The 21,831-nt window shown below is 39.3% G+C and overlaps 3 protein-coding genes across 8 annotated transcripts; 1 reads left to right on the plus strand and 2 right to left on the minus strand.

The window, feature by feature from the left end:
* Positions 1 to 1,236: 1,236 nt before the first annotated feature.
* On the minus strand, positions 1,237 to 4,513 carry mibp (muscle-specific beta 1 integrin binding protein). Of its 2 annotated transcripts, XM_072439029.1 has the most exons (8): positions 4,363 to 4,513; positions 3,543 to 3,633; positions 3,127 to 3,175; positions 2,796 to 2,970; positions 2,138 to 2,209; positions 1,934 to 2,040; positions 1,418 to 1,503; positions 1,237 to 1,341 (listed from the first exon to the last, which is right to left on the minus strand). In XM_072439029.1, the coding sequence occupies exons 1-7, from the start codon at positions 4,386 to 4,388 to the stop codon at positions 1,418 to 1,420; spliced, it is 606 nt and encodes a 201-aa protein (XP_072295130.1). In that variant the 5' UTR covers positions 4,389 to 4,513; the 3' UTR covers positions 1,237 to 1,341. The 2 variants fall into 2 exon arrangements, with proteins under 2 accessions (XP_072295130.1, XP_072295132.1); XM_072439031.1 differs by lacking the exons at positions 3,127 to 3,175; positions 4,363 to 4,513.
* Positions 4,514 to 6,257: 1,744 nt separating this feature from the next.
* Positions 6,258 to 11,178, minus strand: atcaya (ATCAY kinesin light chain interacting caytaxin a). Of its 4 annotated transcripts, XM_072438873.1 has the most exons (14): positions 11,045 to 11,163; positions 10,889 to 10,960; positions 9,935 to 10,034; positions 8,656 to 8,714; positions 8,345 to 8,584; positions 8,104 to 8,271; positions 7,908 to 8,010; positions 7,701 to 7,832; positions 7,545 to 7,631; positions 7,357 to 7,455; positions 7,213 to 7,248; positions 7,075 to 7,146; positions 6,934 to 6,992; positions 6,259 to 6,853 (listed from the first exon to the last, which is right to left on the minus strand). In XM_072438873.1, exons 3-13 carry the CDS (start codon positions 10,009 to 10,011, stop codon positions 6,968 to 6,970), a joined length of 1,098 nt encoding a protein of 365 aa, XP_072294974.1. In that variant the 5' UTR covers positions 10,012 to 10,034; positions 10,889 to 10,960; positions 11,045 to 11,163; the 3' UTR covers positions 6,259 to 6,853; positions 6,934 to 6,967. The 4 variants fall into 4 exon arrangements, with proteins under 4 accessions (XP_072294975.1, XP_072294974.1, XP_072294973.1 ...); XM_072438874.1 differs by having other exon boundaries at positions 6,258 to 6,853; positions 10,909 to 11,178; XM_072438872.1 differs by having other exon boundaries at positions 10,889 to 11,178.
* A 792-nt stretch (positions 11,179 to 11,970) lies between these two features.
* Positions 11,971 to 21,659, plus strand: zfr2 (zinc finger RNA binding protein 2). 2 transcript variants are annotated; one of them, XM_072437908.1, is made up of 19 exons: positions 11,971 to 12,117; positions 12,649 to 12,901; positions 12,998 to 13,112; positions 13,216 to 13,443; positions 13,522 to 13,859; positions 13,964 to 14,152; positions 14,402 to 14,630; positions 14,717 to 14,877; positions 14,960 to 15,079; positions 15,203 to 15,348; positions 15,673 to 15,799; positions 16,078 to 16,283; positions 16,359 to 16,527; positions 17,157 to 17,331; positions 20,605 to 20,693; positions 20,773 to 20,868; positions 20,979 to 21,090; positions 21,162 to 21,259; positions 21,466 to 21,659. In XM_072437908.1, the coding sequence occupies exons 1-19, from the start codon at positions 12,068 to 12,070 to the stop codon at positions 21,631 to 21,633; spliced, it is 3,069 nt and encodes a 1,022-aa protein (XP_072294009.1). In that variant the 5' UTR covers positions 11,971 to 12,067; the 3' UTR covers positions 21,634 to 21,659. The 2 variants fall into 2 exon arrangements, with proteins under 2 accessions (XP_072294009.1, XP_072294010.1); XM_072437909.1 differs by having other exon boundaries at positions 12,649 to 12,886.
* Positions 21,660 to 21,831: the final 172 nt, after the last annotated feature.

The following is a 21,831-nucleotide window of genomic DNA, read 5'->3' on the forward strand; positions in this document are numbered from 1 at the left end:
TAGTTTTGTTACAGTTGACCTGAGCACATGCCCTTCAGCATATCACACGTACTGCTGTTGTTTTGAACTCAGGAAGAGCAGTCCAGCAATTAGCCCAAACAAACCACACCTACAAGAAAAGCACATGATTTATTTTGCACTTTCACCTGGAACATACCAGGAGGTAATAAAAGTCTTGGCACATCCAAATATGGACAGGAACATGTCTTGTATGGGAATATTAATGAAATTGTGTGCCTCCGGTCCGACTTTTATTTTAATTAATCTGCGTCATGATTATGTTTATTTTGTTTTCTAGTTGCAATTTTATTTTTAAATTATTTTTATGTTTTAAACTTGAAAAAAACTTTAAACTATAGATATATATATATCAAAACATGTCAAATAATCACAGGCGTTCTCTTTCCCAACAGGAACTTGATGGTGGATAAAGAGCTATCCCAAATACAGACCTGTTTGAGCTGGGCCTTATTTAGAAATGGTATATGATGGGATGTGGTACTCCCCGACGATAATGAGAAAATTACTTCAACCTATTTATACTTGTGAAAACACAGATGTTTCCAACACGCGAAGGTCGTCCTGTAAACACTACACTGCAAATCTACTACTAATGAACTAAATGTCAAGTTGGTAACATGTAAGGCAAACGAGGACGCTTACGCCTGCAGATATTTAACTCTGCACGTGTCGCTGCATTTATGTATGCACAAGTCACTTCATAAGTGTTTTTTTTTCTCTTCTGTAGACCTGTTGTATTACTAATTTAATATTAATCAAGGGTCATACATAACATACAGTATGCTGCCACTCTGTTGTTTATATACCGTATTTTCAGGACTATAAGTCGCACCTTTTTTCATAGTTTTGGCCTGGGTGCGACTTATACTCCGGAGCAACTTATATGTGATGTTATTTGTTATTTTCATACTTGCAATGGCATTTCATACTCCAGTGCAACGTATGTTTTTTCTTCTCTATTATGCATTTTTTGGCTGGTGCGACTTATAGTCCGGAAAATACGGTAGATAATTATCTTGAGATGTCATACAACTATCACTATGTACTTATTTATTTCTAGTTGTAAATAAGTCAAACAAGAACATTTTAGTAATGTATTTATTGACAATTCATATTAAAGAAATTAGTCTACTGAAAAAGCACAATAACAATGTAATGATCACAAATTATTTTCAGCAAAACTATAAATAAGCTAAAAAAACAAAAAGACAATGATAAGTTAACATTGCTTTAATCTATTTACAAAATATAAAAAGAATAAAAAATAATCAATGGAAGTATTTACACCTTGTACATTGATGAAGAGTTGCCATCCTTCTGCTGCGATGGAGAGGTTTGATTAGGCTTGATGTATAAATATTTCAGAAACATTTAAGAATAATTAAAGATCAATTACCTATAAACAATTGAGAAGGTTGTTCTGAATGTCTTCATACACTCGATTGTACATCTCCTCTTTTGTTTTCAAACCATCCAAATACTCTGAAAAACATAACGTTGACAAGTCTAGACAATTGTCCTGTTTAGGGTTTGTAAATGTAAAAGTTAAAAGGTGCACTATGTAACTTTTCTGTTGGGAGTTCGCCTTACATGTTCCACAGAATGGCCTTAATCTGCCTTTAATTGATTTACCGGTAATCAAATGACACAGGCGGGCTTGCCTCTCCGCAGATCTGACCTCTGACTTGACCTGGTTGTGGCACCTGCTTATCTCCATAAGGATAGATAGGTTTAATGCCATATTGTGGAACATTTCAGGCGATAACATCTCCGTGGAGATGAGCAGGTGGCAGACCCTCCCTTACAACGTTACTAAAGATAATTGGTAGTGGGGGTCCCGGTTTTAGTTGTTTTAGGACCCCTGACATGTGCACATTTAAATAGAAATAAGAAAAACAGAACACTGGCTTACCAATATTTAAGCTGCAGTTCTCCATCTCTGACTTGTGCTTCAAATACATGGGCCACACGTGACCATCAAACAGGCCAGGAGGGTCTGGGACGGTGTACTGCCTGGTACTAAAAACAGACCAAGAAACATATAAGAAACACATAAGAAAAATCACAAAAAATGTAAAACATGACCAATGATACAGCGACCAGAGCCTTAATTTACCTTCTTCTCATCTTGCACTCCTCGTAAGGTATCGTGATGTAGAAGCACTTGTTGAATACGTCCAGTAGAGGCCTAAACAAGTGCAAATGGGACACAGACCCAGTCAGTAATCAGTGTTTTAGGAAAAGAACAGGCACATGTATGTCCTTAAAGCACTACAGGCCAATCGTGTAACCTCATTCACTGTTATCTACACGTGCGCAGCCTCCGTGTTGTGTCACCGTAGCACACAGAGTACCATTGCCCTTCATCACAGAACCCCAACTGAGAGCCCCTTTCTGCCGAACATCTTATCTACCGCCGCAGAAGCCGTGCCTGACTATCTACAGGCCCACGAGCCAATCACCGAGCAGGAAGATGAGCACGTGACTATGTAGGACGCACCACCTACACACAATGTTCCAATCCTAAATTTCCTCGATTTTAGACACGTCGCGTGACAGGTGAAGTGTCGAGAGCAAGAAAGAAATCACATGACCCTTGATAAGACCCTGATAAGAGAACATGTATTCGTCCCACAACAGTGAAATGTCTAAAAAAAAAGATCCCTAAAACCAACGCATTAATTAAAATAAATGTTTATTAATCTAACATAGATCTATGGATTAAATTGTATGCTCATTGTGTTGCTATGGCATTAACTGATGATTGAACGTACGCGTAGTTGTAGAGGAGAAATCCCTCCACGATGAGGATGTGGATCTGCTCATCGGGTTCGACCACCTCTGACGCCGGGGCCAATGAGACGCCGTGGGACCGGGCGAACTTCACAGGGTTCTCCATCCAGCCCATCACCGTGTTGGTCATAGCCTCCATATCCAGAGCCGTGATCACTATAAAGCAATAACACATGTACACAAGACAAACATGTCATTATTATTTATTCAATTCCAGTCTGTACGAATGTAAGTGTCTACGTGCTGTATCTGTGTGTGTCTTTTGCCTATAATGTGTTTACAAAGACCAAATGGTTTCCAGTGTAGTCTTACCATCCCACTGTTTAAAGCCATCGTGACCAACTTCTATCTGGTCAGGTTTCTGAAATAACAGTCACCAATAAAACATTGCTGCTTCCTCTTAGGATCAGAACAGTCGCAGAGCACATGCCGCCAAAATAAGTTCACACACAAAAAGAAAGGAGAAAAAGCAAGACTCACTATCCTATAATAATAGATAACACAGGTGCAACATGTTAATAGCGCTCTGAAGCTAAAATTAAATAAAGGAAAGAGCAGTGAATGAGGTGTAAAAGAAGGAATCTACATCATAAAAAAGTGCATGCCCACATGCAAAGGCTTGGGGGGTTGGGAAGTTAAGCATGCCAAAACAATAACCTGCCAAGCACGAACCCTCAAGGGGAAAACTATCAAATAAATCTGACTAGAAAACCCTCACAGAAACTCACCTTGAAGAAGTCATCTTGATGCACAACACAGCAGTTGGGCAACGTCTTCATCAGTTTATTTGTCAAAGTGGTTTTACCACCATTAGTCACCCTGCGATAGGAGAGGTTTAGACTTAGACACAGTAGCTCACACTTTACAATATAATAACAAAGGGCAACAAATACATGGAATGCACAATAAGGATCCAAAAGGAAGTTAATTAATTAGCAATCGGATTGATCATTGTTAATAGTGAATACAACCAATTATTCCTACTAAATTGGAGGTTAACGTGAGCATGATCCCTAAAGTATACTGAGTCACTTTTTGGTCAAATATGAATAGTAAGAAAACCCAAACGTGTTGACAAGGCCTTAATGAAAGTGTGTGTGAAACATAAGCACATAGTAAGCTGTTATCACAGTGAGATGACTGTGATGACTCTTTCCCTCCACTTCTGTCGCACGCGGGGGATTTTCAAAAGTCCCGCTCGATCATGTCACAGTCACGCTAAGGACACTTTAAATACACATTTAAGGCGGACAATGACGATAAAATATCATCCTTATGGTTTTAATTTCACAGGCACACTAATGTAGGCAATTCATTACATGTTTCCATTAAGGATAAAAAAAAAATATCTCGGCAATAACAGCAGGTTTAAATGTAGAAAAAGAGTCGCAATATTGAATTAAAATCTACGCTTTCATATTTAAAAAAATAAAATAACTTTGCTTAGTAAACGCAGGTTATTGAGAGGTTATTTTGATCTGATTTGGTTATTTATTTCGATCATTCATTGCACGTAACAAACATATTTAAGATTTAAGTAAAACTTACCCGCCAATTCCTATGATGTACTTCATGTTTTCCTCAGTCTTCTCTCTTTGAGGAGGATTTGACAGAGTTTGTTTTTCAAAAAGCAAAAATCCAAAGACGCACAAGGGTGTCTGTATCTTGTTGTTACTACAACATTAGAGCGTGAGTGAGCGAGAGGCGTTGAAACTTATGAGACTTGCCTCCTGCTACGTCATGACGACGTAGAGACGTGGCCTACGTGCTCGTGGTCCACCTGCCAATCAGAGCGCGAGCGCAGACATCGACCTCCTCCATAAGCAGCTGTGTCTGTCCATCACTGAACTCTTCCATTCATAAATACGGTTAGCAGACGAGCGTCACTGTGGAAAACTACTCCAGCTGATCCCTGACCACGTGGGAAAGACTGTGCGTGTTGTACCGGTCGTGGCCGGTCACACATTGACTGCAAAAAGATACAAACCCCAAACGTACCATCCTCACCTTCTGGGGTCTTGTTAGAAGTATCAAGCCTGTAGCCATTTTTTTATTTTTTTTTCATTTTACTTAGAAAAAATCATTCAATCAACTTCAGTCCGACTGGATCCATGTGTGAATCAAATGACACAGGCCTAATAAATGCATTCAGCCCAATAATATTGAGATTTATTAAAACAGTCCCACTACAATGTAGCATATAAGAATGTAGGCTATAGGTGAGAGCCATGTTCTCTTTCGATGAGTTACCCATCTATTTTTGTCTATGGCAAAATAATTCAGAGAAAGGAGGTGAAAGGTCACGATCTGAACATTTCCCTTCACTCTCCTTGTGTCTAAAATGCTCAGAGCCTCAAGGCTCTTCTACTAAAAGTGACATCACAGGAAGCCCTGTCCATGTATGTCCATGTATGTCCATGTACAATATGTCCATGTATGTCCATGTACAATATGTCCATGTATGTCTGCAAGGCAAAGACACCATGACACGACCGTGATATGTATTATTGCCTTTAATATATTTATTACATAGGCCTACAACTTTAACAAAATGTGATTTTAAAGTGCATATGACAGTTTATTTACCTTTAATCTATACATTTATTTAACATATTTTACAACATGTTTGCCTTTGCCCCCCAGTTTGATAAAGTTACTTCCTGTTTGGACATGAGATGTGACCAGAGGTAATTCCACAACTGTTAACTAGCAACCAGTTGTTTTATTTTCCATTTTCCTTGACAAACTGCAACTTGACTGGTGTAAAACTGTGATATTTTATCACAAGGATTATTCCACCAAACAAACTCATAATTTGAAAAACCTGTCACATGCACTTCAACATGGCAAAATGATTTTATAATGAGTTAACAAATAGTCTATATTTGGTATCAATGTATTTACGACTTTGTGCTTTTATAATGAAAAATACAATTTAATTCCAGAACAAAGTGTCTTCAAATAGGCTATGGTTGTACAACAATTAACAGAGTAAGGAAAGTAGTCTAATTGAAATAATTACAGAACCAAAAATAGCATTAGCACTGAAACACAATAAATAAATTGTGCCTCATAAAGTAAAATTACAAACCACTGACATTTAATTGAGTCTTAGGCCTATTAAAACTCCATAATGCAATCAATATATACTTTCAAAGTGGTCTATATTTTTCCTCTACAAAATAAAACTTGTTTATTTACAATAAACTAAGGAATGAAAGACATCAGGGAAAACAATAATTTCCATGAAAAAAAGATGCATGAAAAGAAAAACTCTAATTCCAGAAGCTCACCAAGTTGATCTTGTCCATGAGTTATAAAGTTATTCAGTACTTATACCTCATTGGGAAAGTCTTAATTTCAGACTTTGCAGCTAACTTACGAGATATACTGTACATTTTGGTCAAATGACTTAACATTTTATTTTGACGTCTGCTTTGTGAAATAGGGCACAAGCAGTGATTATAATATATTGATATTTTTAAACAAATGCTGACAAGCATTGTACACTTAAGCCAGTGTCAGTGAAGTAATAGAACAATGTAAGCTTATGCATTAAAACATTCATGCAATGTTTCTGAATGTTCTGATAAACACTTATATGTGTTACTGATACTAGTGAAGAAAATGTGTTAAGTTTGAGGCACACGAATAGCAGTGAAGCTAAAGACAAACAGATCAATGATCTGATTCACACACAGTCTGAAAGGCGTTTCATATAGTGACAATCATGCTGAACATCTGCATTGTAAATTCAGCATATGCTGGTTATCATGAATACAATGGCATAGCATTTTTTTTCAAATACAGATAGTTATGTGTACTATTTCTTTCGCTTCAAGTGTGTTTGGGGTTGCAATGTCTTAAAGCCCTACAATTGAAAGCATGGAGAGTGACTAAATGTCCAGTTGCGCTCACCCTTATTGATCTGAAACGAACTACAGCCTGTGGGTTTGTGGAGGAAGGCATTCCATCAACTTTAAGGCAAAATACAAGTCGATCAATGAATTAATCAAACAAGTCTTCATGCTTCTTGTGCCTGAAAAATACCCAACATTATTTGAACAATATTTAAACAATGTTGCAGAGAAAAAATGTACTTTTTGGTTAATGTATTACCTTCTTCTTCCAGCCCTGTCCTTTCTTGGTCAAATTAATCTGCAGCCATTGACATCGGCCTTTGAAACACACAGCACAATAATAATGAATCAGTCTTATATAACTGTGTATAAAATTGTAGTAACATCTTATATTTCACACCTCTCTGACTTCTTTGCTGAAGGCTGGGCGAGGGATTGCTGCTTTTCCTGCTGTCTCTGCTCTTGCTCCAGCCTGAACATCCACACACACACAACAGAATTACAACATCTAAAACAATGAACCAATTTAAACATTTACCTTTCTCTCCGGGCTTTAATCTTCTCTTGGTCATACCTAAAACACATGACAAACATCCCCATGTGTAGTTTATTGTGTGCAGCTTCAATATGATTTAGTCATGGTGCTGGATTAATTCGTCATCTAGTGGTAAAAGATACTTACTGCATCACACACTCCGGTACCTGGATGTGCTCCATGGGAACTATTTCAGCTAATTCATCCAGACTGTGCACATAACGGATCTTATTCATAAACTTTACACTGTAATACACACAAGATAAAATTGGGAATTATTAAGATTCCGACATACATTTTGAAAATTTTGAAACAGTTCCTGTATAAAGTTTAACCTGATAAAGGGTCTTGATATGGTCAGCACAGTCCTTATGAACCACGTAGGATGAGCAATGACCAGAGATTTCAGGTTTTTCCTCAGTCTGCAATGTAAACATGTGACAATAATGGTACATTATAAATATTTTTCAATACATAAGACTTTCTTTTACCTTCGGTCAATCATTTGGTAACATTTCTTCAGCCAGCTGATTCCAGGCATTTTACTGCGAGGAGTGGCTCCATTCATGTATATGATTAAGTAATCTTCAGCCACCAGCATCTCCAGGCTGCTCACCACATATCTGGGAAATGTTGTATCATGTACTTAGTTATTCTGTCTCTCAAATGTAAAGTAAAAAAAATGAAGGTCTACTCACAAGAAAAGGTTTTCCATAATATAGTGGTAGTCAGAGCTGCTGCTTTCAGGCAGGTGACACGCAGAGAACACAATGATGGCGTTAAGGCCTTCTCCATAATATCCTAAGAGAAAAGCAATACTATATTTTTATTATAAGGCCCTATGGTACTTACGGTATATGATAGGCTCATTTGAAGTATATAATTGCCATGTACCTCCATGTGAGATGACTTTGAGATATGGCCTGATGACTTGCATGTCAATGCGATGCTCCTGTTCTCCAATAACTACTGTCCTCCAAAGGCGTTCATTTGCATTCCCATCCTCCTCCTCTCCAATACAGTTGCCAGGCCCTGCCTTTGCTGAGGCCACTGGTGCATCATCTGGACATTACAAGTTGATTTATGTACATAACATTTACCTTTTTTTATACAAAAGCTCAAACAAATAACTGACCTTCCCACTCCAGGTCATTGCCATTGGTGATGAACTCGAGTGAATCTGTTTCGTCGGGTGTATCAATGTCATCAATGTTTATGTCCAAGTCATCAGGAGTATCCAGGAAGTCATCGGACAGCAGTGAGCCCTCACTATGGTCCAGAGAGAGATTCATCTCAGGAGCAATCAGTGTGCGTCGCTTTTGATGAGGCCCTACTCCTGCTCGGGGTGGGCTCAAGTTCAGGGCGTTAGGTGGGGCTGCAAATTTAGAAAAAGTACATATGAACCATATCCTATCTATAGTGGTCACGAGTGTTTAGGTTACTTACAGGTTCTGGTATCAGAAAGTCCACAAGAGGGATCCATGTCTCCGTCCTCAGGCAGTGGTCTGCAGTGAAATATGCAAGTCAAACCAACTAAAATATATTAAAAATGTTAACTCAGGAAAAAAAATATTGTGTAAAGGTAAAATGTGAATAGTTTCCTTTTAGCAAAGCTACAGACGATGTTAATTCAAAGTATAATTTGGCTGGAAAAAAACATTAAAGTCATAGCCTGTGGTGTTCGATCATGTAATTCTAAACAGTTTTGACTCCGACTCAACTTATACTGTAAATATGAGTTAGGGACTGACTGAGCAGCCAGTGACAGGCATCCATCAAACTAAAGATGAAAAGTGCATGAGAGTAAAAGTTGTGTATCATTGATTTGAGTCTTTGTTTACCCAGGTCATGTCAAATAGTCACATTATTTGTATTCAAAATAACAGTAACTTTAACTTTAAAATGTTATGCCCTCTTATTCTGTACAATTCACATTGAGGACCACAATAAAGCAGAACAAATACTCTCCACCTTCTGCAAAGGGACAGTTCCAATCCCAATGTGTCACACTAAGAAGCTTGAGCCTGTTTCTCTGCAGTGGCTAGTTTCAAAACAAATAACCTCTCCTGCATTACTCTTAAACAAATGTAAGATTATGTCTATCCTCTGCGGCTTCAACAGCTCAGGATAGGATGGTGTTATCCCTACCTTCTGGGAAAACTGCTGCAGTCAGAGCTAACTCAGATTAGCTTCCTGCTTCGACACGTTTCTATTAAAAGCCTTTACGATGAGAGAGCTCGAACTATACTGCATTGGCTGTTATGAAGCAAATCTGGCTGCCACCATTTTCCTGGTGATGCTGTGTTGTTGTTCAGTGCTGCTGCTGCTACGTCACACAATGTAGAGCGAGTCAGATGCACCTGCTCCCCTCCTCCCAAAGATAGTGTGAGTGTGTGTGTGTGTGTGTGCGTGTGCATGCGTGTGTGTGCATGCGTGTGTGTGCATGCGTGTGTGTGTGTGTGTGTGTGTGTGCAAATTAATGGGGTCCATTAGCTGCGTCACATTTCAAAACCTTTATACGCTAGGCCTATATTATACATTATGTTATTAAGTTCTTTCAGGTCAAATTCTCAATACGTCAAGGTTAAATTTAGGCTTGGGGAGAAACACAAAAAGCAAATAGTTTGGAATCTCTCAACCTGTATTATTAAGAGATGGCTCTGAATTTTCTATGCTCCATTTTGCCGGATGCAGGAAATGTATGTGACACATGTGATGACCAAACCTGGGAAAGTCTTCATCCTGCCACTCATCTCTGACTTCCATGTTTTCAATTCTCAGCGTTGCTTCTGTGGTGCCCATCCCGCAGTGTAAAGCCCAAAAACCTGAGGGTGAAAGGAAACAAAAATCATATTCCCAGTTACATTGGTAATCTATGATAACAAAGCTTTCATTAGCGGTCACTTCTGAGGATGGATTCCAGTTTTTTTTCAAATTGGCTGTAACAACTGACGATCACATGGGCCAAAAGAGGACATGTGAGAGGCATGTGACTGACTCTGAGCACCCCTCAAAATCAGTGCAAGTACATCTCTCTTCAAACTAGAGCAACTGTTTATGCCTAACTGATGGTACACATGACATCCAGACACTATTCATGCATGTTTCAAGTAAAGATTTTCAAACAAATATATAGCAATGAAATAATGCACACTTTTGATGCAACTGTCCATATTACAAACATACTACAGTAATTACAAACATGCTGTCGTATGTGCTTCATATACAAGCAACAAACAGCAAGAAGAAAATAAAAACAAATGATTTTTTTTAGTAGTATCCAAAAGATTAAGTCTTTGTTCTCACTCCTTTTCGAGCAAATATGGTTTATTTTTTGTATGACTTGGGAAACATGGATATGGTAGACATTCAAATGTAGGTGTAATTGTGTATATATGTATGAACTAGTGTGTGGATCCGTGTTTGTGTATGTGAATAAGGATGATACATGCAAGTTCTGTTATTTGATTTTTTTTTGTTTTTTTTTTCACTTACAGTATAATGTAAATGAGGTATACTTCCTGCTACAAATGTCATAAGCGCAGAGATCAATCAATCAATCAATCAATCAATCAAAATTGCCTCACACATTTTCTAGGTCAACATCATTACTGCATTAGTGAATATAGATATATGAGCTTATTTAAAAGAATAGTAGATCAATATTAGTAATACTCACATTTACATTTAGAATCAAACCCGGCGGTGGATGCTTCGTCTCCTCTGCCTGCTCAGTCACTGACAAATAAACCTACACATAGAGAGACATGATGAGGCGATGAAGCGTCTTCTGACTCTCTGTCCTTCTGATTCAGATGCACATGCCAGCACTCACAGACAGTCGTACAGTGTCCTCGAGGGCAGCCGCAGGTGTCTGAAGACAGGGGCACCCCTGTGTGGCACCTCCTCCTCTCCTCGTCCTCTGGACACCTTTGTTAGTCCAGGCTGAACATGAAGGGTACGGCATGACTGACTGCACATAAAAAAACCAAAAACATTTTTAAAATTTGAACGCACTGTCCTGTCAGCCTTGCATCTTCTTCTTTCACGCAATCTATTTGCAGTTAATTGTCTCCTTTTCAAGTATTGTAATCACTCTAATATTGACCAAATTCCTTCTAATTATGAATAAGAGTAACTGAATTCCTCTCTGTGCCTCTTAGCCTTAAAATAGTTTAATCCTGCTATGATTCTATGGCCACTGTTCCCTGGCAACAGCATCAGTACCTCCTCCCTCCTTCTTTTCCCCCTCTCTGTGTCTCAAGCACACCCCAGGGCCCCAGAGACCCCAGCTCAAACCGCCCACACACCATGAAAGTAGGCTAAATAAGACCAAATAAGAGCACACATAAGAGACATTTGCTGGATAGATATATAGATAGATATTGAATATTAAGGCAATTTTCACAAACTAAGAACAATAACAATGAAATAAGTCAATCAATTTGAACTAATTCAGTTCAATATTTGACAATCACCAGAGTATATTCAAAATAAGTTATATAGCTTTTAAAACTAGACTTGTTTTTCTTGATGCACACGGAGCAGCTTAGCTTCAAAGAGTATTAACCGAAACAAGAGACACTAGTGTTTCCGTTTAATGGTTCACATTCATTGCGGTTGAAATGTGACAAAACGGACTATTAAGACTTTTAAGACTCTTAAACACGCAATAGTGTTTTAAAGATTATGTACACGCGACTGGAAACCCACAAATCCAGGTCGAGCAGGGCATTTTAGTGTATTCGTCTATATTCGTCCTTGTGAAACCGAAGGAGAATGTGATTATCTGCAGTGAGAAGTGCTCTCTCTTGACGCTGCTGTTGCCGCACTGTGGCTGAAGCCTGCATACGCAAAGATGGCTGCAAGTAATTACTTCGGCTTTTCACATGGTGCCGGTCAATACAGGTAATACATCGGATGCATTTGTGTGTCAATGTACCTTCTTAAATGCAGTTCATGACTTTGGTTGTATATCTTCTGAGGGCTCGTCTAAAGTATGGCTGCTTCTGGACACTGCGTGTTAGCGTGGCCAGTTTAAGCTAACACGAGCTGCGAAGGTTGCAGTAGGCCAAAGCTTTATTTATAGAATACGTTTTATATTCAACATTAGTGCGGCCCAGCCTCTGGCAGACATAAGAAACTATCCCTGTAGTAATAATTGAACATGTTCTATTGTTAAATGATGGCTGTCACCTAAAATGGGGGGTGATTCTGGTGTCCTGCTCTAAAATGCATCTCTTGTCAATTGCAACCTGCGTCTCATGTGTTTGTTTAGATGTCAGTGTGTCAGTCTCTTATACAGTCCATGGTCGGTCTGCTGTGCAGACAGCATCAACAGAGAGACTGTCACGCAGGGCAATGGGTTGTGCTTTAACAGAAACTGTGCTTTGTGAACTTACTGATGATGTGAATTTTGTCTCTTGTTGACTTCTTCAGCACCCAGCCTCCACCTACATACTCTCACCCCTCCACAGTGAGCTACAGTGTCCAACAGACTCCTGCTGTGGCTCATGCTGTGACTGCTGCGTCCTACTCTGCACCTCCAGTGCAAGCGGCTCGTCCAGTTGCCCCTTATCCGGCTTATCAGAGCCACCAGGCCCCTCCAGAGTATACCTACAGGCAGCCGGACCCCCCTGTTCCCCCCCAGCCCACCACCACACCACAGACGTACCAGGTATTTTCTAACACGGTTAGTCACGCTCCCTTTTAACTCATGTTTTCTTTAGATACTTTTTGTGATTTTATTCAGATATAATATGTTTTGTTTGTATTTAACATGAAACAGGACAGTTACAATTATGCTCGTCCTGCTGATGCAACATCCTATGAAAATAAACAGTACTACCAGACGAGTAATGCCCCAGCCCAAAGGACAGCCACCGAAAATTACTACCAAAACGGTGTGTGGGACTTTTAAGTAAATAATTCTAAATCTACAGAATGACCATTAGTTTGATTCCTTAAACAAGTTGAATAATGCATTGCTGGATGTATTATTTACAGTGGGAGTGAAAAGTGCTTACAATCCAGTGCCTACTACTGTGTACAGCCAGCCACCTCCTCCACAGAGACAAATAACTGCTCTGAAACCAATTGCACCGGCAAGTTCAGTGTCAACCAGCTACAACATCTACCCAGCCTCCACCAGTGTCCAGCAGCCCCCAACTCCTGTTTCATCGTACACCTTAGGTTCTTCTTATAGTTCCTCTGCATCAGCCACATCTTATTCAGGTTAGTTGATATAACAGATGATATGTTGTTGAAAGCATTTTTTGATAACTCCACATGTTATTCTTGTCCTTCTTTTAGGCATTAGCTACTCCAGTTATGATTCACCTGGGTACACTTCCACATCAGCTCCCTCTTATTATCAGACAGCACAGCCCACTCTCACCCAGCACCAGCCTCCACCACCACAACAGCCACCACAGTCCCAACAACACCAACTGCCTATCCAGTCCATTCATAAGCGCCTCACAAGTTCATCTTGGAGTAATTCAGGAAGTAACATGGTGGCATCTACGGCAGGAAACACTTACAAAAAGCCGTCATTTCACCAAAACAAGTTGTTAAAGCCGAAAGGTCCTCCCAAGCAGCCGCAGCTTCATTATTGTGACATTTGCAAGATCAGCTGTGCCGGCCCTCAGGTAAAGGTTATTAGTGTATAGTGTAAATATAGTTATTTTTACCTAATGTTGCATTGAGTTTTATTTTTTTCCAAGATTGTACTAACAAAACTGTTTTTAATCAGACTTACAGAGAGCATTTGGATGGCCAAAAGCACAAGAAAAAAGAGGCTGCTCTCAAGTCTGTGGGACAAACAGGGGCCAACACTGGGCCCAGAGGGGTCCAGAGTCAACTACGCTGTGAGCTATGTGATGTCTCATGCACTGGAGTGGATGCTTATGCAGCACATATTCGCGGCGCTAAACACCAAAAGGTAAAGTCAAGATTTTAACATTTTGTTTTTACTTACAAATGTCTAGCTGAATTTACATAAAGATAAACTAATTTAATATTTCATCTCACCATAACCCATCCATTCCACTGATATTGCTGTAAGTTCCATAACTTGCTAGCAACACTACATTATTATACAGTTATTATATGTGCAGTTTGCTACGGTAACGTTTTCAAGATGGCAGCCAAAATTAAACTCATCATTTGTTTTCTTTATTTGTTAAAACAGGTGGTTAAACTTCACATTAAGCTGGGAAAACCTATACCTTCCACAGAGCCTGTGTTAGTCAACTCAAATCAAGCAGTAACAACAACAGCTGGAAAGCCCTCAGTTTCCATCTCATCCTCAGCCTCTGTCTCCAGCATCTGTGCTACAGGAGCTCCTAAACAGGCAGCCCTGAGCACTTCCAAAGCACAAATACCATTAAAGAAACCAGCCCAGTCAAAAGCGGCAATTTGTAAGTGGGCTTTGTTTCTTTTTTTGACTTCATCTCTTCATTTCCCCTTTTCAAAAAACTCAATGCTTCTACCTGTCTCACCATAGCCAAAAAGCCAGTGCTTAGTTCTCCAGCAGCCCCTGAAGTGGTCGTGGCTGCTAAAATGGATGAGCCTATGCACCAGTTGGTTCTGAGCGACGACGAGGACAGTGATAAAGGTGGAAGTCAGGGAGATATCCAGCCAGTGGGACACAATTATGTAGAGGAGGTAAGACATTTTGAAATTCTATGCAATACAAATTACTTACTTCACTACTTTTACTTGGGTATTACCATTTAAACCTTTTCAGGTACTTAATGATGATGGAAAAGTAATCCGATTCCATTGTAAATTATGTGAATGCAGCTTTAATGACCCTAATGCTAAAGACATGCATCTAAAGGGAAGAAGGCACCGGTTGCAGTACAAGGTAGGAAAAAGGCTTTGGCAGAATCACTGTGCCTTTAAACTTAAGTATGAATGCTTTGTTTAAATATATCGCCTAATTCTGTAACATGAAAAGCATTGTATTTTGTTTTCATGTGCTGTATAGAAGAAAGTAAATCCTGAACTCCCAGTGGAAATTAAACCTAGTAACCGGGCCAGAAAGCTACAGGAGAACAAGCTAAAAAAACAAAAACAAAAGGCAGTGTTGAAACGGCAGAGAGACGATGAGCAGCGCTGGCACATGGAGATGAGGTGAGAACCCCCACGACACAGGCCTGAAAGTTTTTTGTAGCATTTAAACATCAGCAAATAAAAAAAGAGGTCATGCAGAGGTTTACTCAGACTGAAATCCTCTGCACAGAAGATCCAGAGAACTCAAGTCTGGGTTTACCAGGCTTTAAAGTTAAAACAACTTCACAGTTTCAAACCTTAACTGCAGGGGCTGGAAAAGATTTAACAGGGTCTGGTCATAAAATGCTTACCTGCAAATCAATACAATTTTGACCTTGTTTACATTTATGTAAAGCTCCTCCTTGTCTAGTTTTGTTGTTACTTAATACAGACTGTGTTCCACAGGCGGTATGAAGAGGACTTGTACTGGAGGCAGATGGAGGAGGAGCAGATGTACTGGGGAGATCAGAGACGCCGAATTCCTCCACCACCGCTCATGAGCCGGCCTGGTATGCCTGTGCCTCCTCTGCTGGTGAGATTTGATTTGTGTTTTTCCATATGTTGGTTGTAAATAATAAACTTTATTCTACCATGAATCCTAAAAAAAAATCTCAACAACAACGAAATCTTTATTAACCGTGCTTGCCGTTGGGGCAGAGGTTTAAAGCTTTACACATGATCGCCACCACCACAATGTTGTGGTACACCCTTTAAAGCCTATATCCTTATAGTATATCATTTGATAAATCCTCATTGTCTAAACATCTTTTACAAAAAATTGTTCTGAAATGAATGGGTTTTATTTCTCAGACATGTGTTCGTCGGCCAGACTCACCCGATGACCGCCACATCATGTCTAAACACTCCACCATTTATCCAGTGGAAGATGAGCTTCAGGCTGTTCAGAAGATAGTGTCTCACTCTGAGCGAGCTCTCAAGCTGGTGTCAGACACACTGCTGGAGAAGGACCCCCTCGCAGTCACGGTGGCTGATGCTGAAGAGGGGGATGATAAAGGGTATGCTTTTTTCAAGAATCTGTGAGAAGGTTTCTGTAGGCTTAATATTGTTCTTAATATTTAACTTTCATACAGTCCTGAAAACGTGGGACGCCTACTGAAAGGAGTTATGAGGGTTGGTATCCTCGCCAAGGGCCTGCTGCTACGAGGAGACCGAAATGTGGAGCTTATATTATTGACTGCAAAGAAACCCACCATCTCCTTACTGAAGAACATTGCTAAACAGCTGCCAAAGGACTTAGCGGTAAGAGTGTTAAGGGTGATTGGGGGGCAGAAAATAACCAAAATCATAGTTTTACTGCAATTAACATGCAGTCAACATGATATTGCCCAAAGAATTCCAGCCTTTGTGATTTGCTAATGGACCATTTAAATTTCTATTTAAGTTCAGTTGCCATTAATGTCAATACCACCATTATTGCCATTACATTTTGTTATTGCAAATCTTCCATTTTACCCTAAGTAATAATCAAACATTAATTTTCAGCGCGCTGATAAAGCTTGGCTTGTTTTTTAAGGCTGTGAAGACAAAGGCTTGACGGCAAACATTAGTAAGGACTAAACCCAAAGGATGTCATGTGTAATGCATAACTATTCCTCCTTCATGCTTCAGTTCTATTAAGTGTTTGCGAAAAACATTTTTCACTGATCTTTAGATTCACTGCTGGTTATGACACCTGAATCCTACAGAGCGAGATGAGGTTTTTCTGAAATGGTATCTTAATAAAGAATTAATCATTCACTTTTTTAATATACCGTAACCAGCACAGATAAATATGAATTGAGAAAAATACAGCAAATTGCTGACAAAATGTTTCCCGACACCTCTTCTCCTCTGTAGTGAATAATCCCAAGTGTCCTTTTAACTGGCAGACATTTTCTGAAGATCAGTATGAGGTGCAGGCTCACCCCGAGGAGGCGAACATCGTCATTTTTTCAAGCAAGGAGCCCAAAATGCAGGTGACCATTTGTCTCACCTCGCCCCTGATGAGAGAGGACCCTGCTGCTGAGAAGGACAAGCAGGCAGGAGGAAAAGCGGCCGAGAAAGGTTAGAGAAGCCAAAGCTTTCAGTACCATACAACAAAATGTTAGTGCACTGTAACATTAAGCACATTTTTCAATATGACCCGAAGCCGTCCCCTTACCGTTAGACTCTAAAGACAAACAAACATGCCAGGGTTAGAGATGAAAACAGGAAAAACAATTGCTCTTCTCCTGTTAATGTTCAACATTCAAAATACAAACGATCCACTTTTATTTCCCCCCCATTTTTGTAGTTCAGATTTCTTTGTTTTGTTCCACAAAATGGGAATCAAAAGCCGGGCTCTCCGACCTTTCTGTGCCACTAGGGGGTGTTTCGTCTGAACGCATTCTCTGAAAAGCCTCTGGGAAATTTTAGAAACGGATGACAACTGAAGCTTAGCTTGTTCATGACATAATGCCCCAGGATGAAAGTGCTTTCAAAAAGTATCTCATATTCCAAATCAATTGTCGTTTTATTTGGCTTTTTGTGAAGGGATTTTGAGGGTGAGGGAAAACCTTTCCCCTCATTATCCCTGTTTCATATGAAGGCATTACCAAGAATAAGGTGCAGGAGTGTCCATTAATCGCCTCACAATGATCACGCAAAATGATATTAGACCCAGTAATAAAACCTTCATTAATGCCATTACTTGTTCCATATCATAAGTTATAGTGATTTGGGTCATTGTGTCGCAAACACTCCTCCACCTCTTAAAGACTGTCAGCATTTGAATGTTTTATTTATTTATTTTTCATATTGAAAACATAATAGTGATGTTTTCTGTGGCCACTGTTTTGTTTAAATTTTTGTTTGGGTTTGTTGATGCCCCGATTCTGTATCAGCAGACCTAGGCAAGGCAATGGCTAATCTTAGACCACAATTGTATACATACCACTAAGAATAAAAAGACCAGAAAGCCCATGTTTATTGAGCCTTTTCAGAGTAGAAAGCCCATTCCTCTGTTCAAGGGACAGAGCTACTGTGGCCACGTGATAATAATACAACTCTAAAATGCAGGATGAACGTGGGTGTGTGATTCTAAGTGGTATGCCTTCAAAAGGTGGCTCTGTTTTAGTTGTGCATTTCCCATGTGAGAAAGTTAATCTGTTGTTGCTGCCATTTTAGTGAACATAGAACCCGCCCAGGATGAACTTGTGAACGACCCCGTCACTGTAGCAGTTTAAACTATTAAGCGCTTGGCAATTCTTGTGATATAGGCTCTTTTATTATATTGTTTAACATATTTTACTCTCTTTAACAACACCCTGTATTGACAACAGCTTTGTACAGTGGCTCTAAATAGCATTGGGCGCATTACCATTTTTTTCTCAAATGTATATATTTCAAAAAGTGCTATTAACATGAAATTATCCCTGTTTCACAAAGGAGGTTCAACAAACCCTGGGATTAAGAGTTACTCAGAATGTATCTCCCCTGAAACGGACAACTCTGTTTTCTGTTTCACTAAACAAGTTTGGGGCAGAGTTAGAAAACCTGAGTTTATTCTTCTTGAGTTGAGCAGAGGACACAAGATGCCAGAAAACTATGGCAACAGTAAACGGTAAAGGAGGAGGCTGTCATCTTAGAGGGACAGGAGGTCATTTGACTGAACCATCCTTTGGACCAATCGAGGTTTAATATGAAAGAAATATGGATGAGTGGATGAAATTGTAGATTTCTAAAATATTAGATTGATTGATAGAAATATTCTATAAAGAAAAGACACTTAAAATTTAAGCCACAAACAAGGGCTCAAACAACCCTTGCTCTGGCTGTATTATTGGGGCGATTATAGCTTTGTCACCAAACGGAAGTAAACACATGGAAGCACTTTCGCAATAAGTTTTCTTGGCTAAACTGCAAAATACGATATGGGTCCCATTGACTTATTTTTTATCAGGATGACATAAGTTAGTCTGTTCAATTGGACATTGTTTCATGATTCTAATTTTTATTTTATTTTAATTTTTTGGTCCGGGAATTTCCCCATTGTGGGACAAATAAAGGTTATCTTATCTTTGTCATCAATCACAACTGTAGGTAATAACATTGGCGCTTCTGCGCGTCACCATGATGGCAGATAACAGAATGATGGCAAATAACAGAATTGTCCTTCAACTTTGCCGCACAGAAACCTTGTGCATAACGTTTGGATAACTTTTGATGCCCCACTCCTGAACATAATATTTTAGATTTAAGGTAACGCCCTAGGAGTTCATAAAAGTATGAACCAGTGTTGACCACCTGCAAATTTATAAGATGTGGCAAATTTCCCATTTGAATAACATGGGAGGTTTCTGTCATCGCTGTGGCTACGCGGTAAGAAATATGACTTGGATCTGATTCATTTTTTGGGAGGGCAAAATTTCAGGAATTTGTGAAAACCTAAATTTTTTGCTACTCATGCAAAAGGCCAATTTTTTCAAGTCAACATTGCTATTAGAAAGTTTACAGTTATAATTGACTGGTTCTTCCCGTTTATTCTAAACTGGCCACCACCTCCTCCGCTGCATCCCAAACTCAGACGATCATGTTGTGACCAACTGAGACCAAAATTTAAATTGATTATGATTGTCAAATGCTGCTACTCAAGAAGTATTTTTTATAAATGCAATAATATTTTTCCTTGGGATCAATTCACATTATTATGCATAACATTTCTATGTTGATTTATTTATTTATTTTTTAATGCATGAGTGAATGGCTTGGGTGGAAACTTTCCTGACAATAGCACCTTTGGTCAATACTATTTGCAGCCGCTGTACAGTATAGTTCTTAAATGTGTTTTATTTTGTGTTCCTCTGGCTGTTAAGCTTAAGTTATTACTAAGTAAATCATATTGCTCTAAATTAATGCCACAACACACGCACAGGAAATCCCAAGCACTTTGTGGAGAGAAACGATATCACAGGGATCAGAACAACATGTTTAGTAGTTTGTTGCAGCTTTTTATAAACTATGTTTAGGATTAAATACTTTTAATAAATCATCATGTGACCTGCATATTACAAAAACAAAGTAGACCAGCTCTAGGTCTTTCCTTCTGGTTAGAATTTTTATATATATATATATATATATATATATAATTTCTTCATATTGAGTGCATTGGATTTCCTTTCCTTGGTCTTCTAAATTGAATTGATAATTTGTTTCTGTGTAAAAGTCCTTTTTAATAATGTGTATGGAAATTCGTTAGCTCTGCTAAGAAAGATCAGTCTCAGAATTCAGTTTTATAGTTGTGTTTTTATGTGAAAGTGAACAAAGCATGTAGTGTTGAGCCCATGTTATCTGTCATAGGTGTGGATGAAAAGGACCCACCTGATCTCTTGAACAAGAACAAATGTTTGGATTACTTGGCCTCTCTTCGTCATGCAAAATGGTTTCAGGTAAAGCATTTGACAAAACGGTCAACTCCGTTTAACAATTCCACTGACTTCTTTTGACTGGTTATCATATGTATTTAAGGCTCGAGCCAATGGGCTCCAGTCCTGCGTCATCATCATTCGAGTCTTGAGAGATTTATGCCAGCGTGTGCCGACCTGGGGAAAGATGCCTGACTGGGTAATGTAGTGTCTAAAGAAGGGTTAATCTCTGTTCCTCCACAGTTTGTACCAGCAACACTCCAGAAATGCCCCAAAGATCAGTTTTTTTCTGATGCTGTCTGTGTCTAGGCCATGGAGCTGTTGGTTGAAAAGGTGATCAGCAGTGCTACGGGCCCGCTCAGCCCCGGAGAGGCCATGCGCAGAGTCCTGGAGTCCATCTCCACCGGCATCCTGCTCCCAGGTCAGGAATATACACACAGCACATGATTGATTGATCATCTACTTATTTACCAACCTGTTCACTGTTTTCAGAGGGACCCGGAATTCTGGATCCTTGTGAGAAGGAGCAAACCGATGCTTTACAAAGTGTGACGCCTCAAGCAAGAGAAGATATAACTGCAAGTGCACAGGTAAATGGACCAATCAGCAGAAGTGAAACCTATGAATGAAACCTTTATTTGTCCCTCTATGGAGAAATTTCAATATCTCAACGCAAAGTTCAAGAAAAGTGGGAGAAAAGATAATGCAATAAAAAGTTAAATCGAATCTTTGGAATACAAATACTACTAATGCATTATTTATATTATAATTGATACAATATTTCCTGTTCCCTCAGCATGCTCTGCGGCTCCTCGCTTTTCGTCAGATACACAAAGTTTTGGGGATGGAGTCTCTGCCTGCCTCAAAGGCCAGCGCTCGCAATCGTAAACGCAGACGGGACGTCAGTGATGCGGGCGAAGGAGAGGGTGAAGGCAAAAAAGACAAGAAGGACGAAACTGCTTGACCCGTTCATCCAATAGTTTATCTTACTGGTACTTACAAGATAATGCATCAAAATGTAGAGAGCGGCAGACATATTTAAAACACAACATAATACACATGTTATTGCGTTAGGATAAGGTATTAAAGTTGGAGAACTTTAAACTTAAAAATAGGAATTTACTGCAGAATAAAAACACAGTATAAACACGGTATATTTTCA

Source organism: Eucyclogobius newberryi, unplaced genomic scaffold (assembly GCF_026437365.1).
Source record: "Eucyclogobius newberryi isolate DKJ021-1_F unplaced genomic scaffold, fEucNew1.0.hap1 SCAF_9, whole genome shotgun sequence".
In the NCBI taxonomy this organism is placed as follows: domain Eukaryota; kingdom Metazoa; phylum Chordata; class Actinopteri; order Gobiiformes; family Gobiidae; genus Eucyclogobius; species Eucyclogobius newberryi.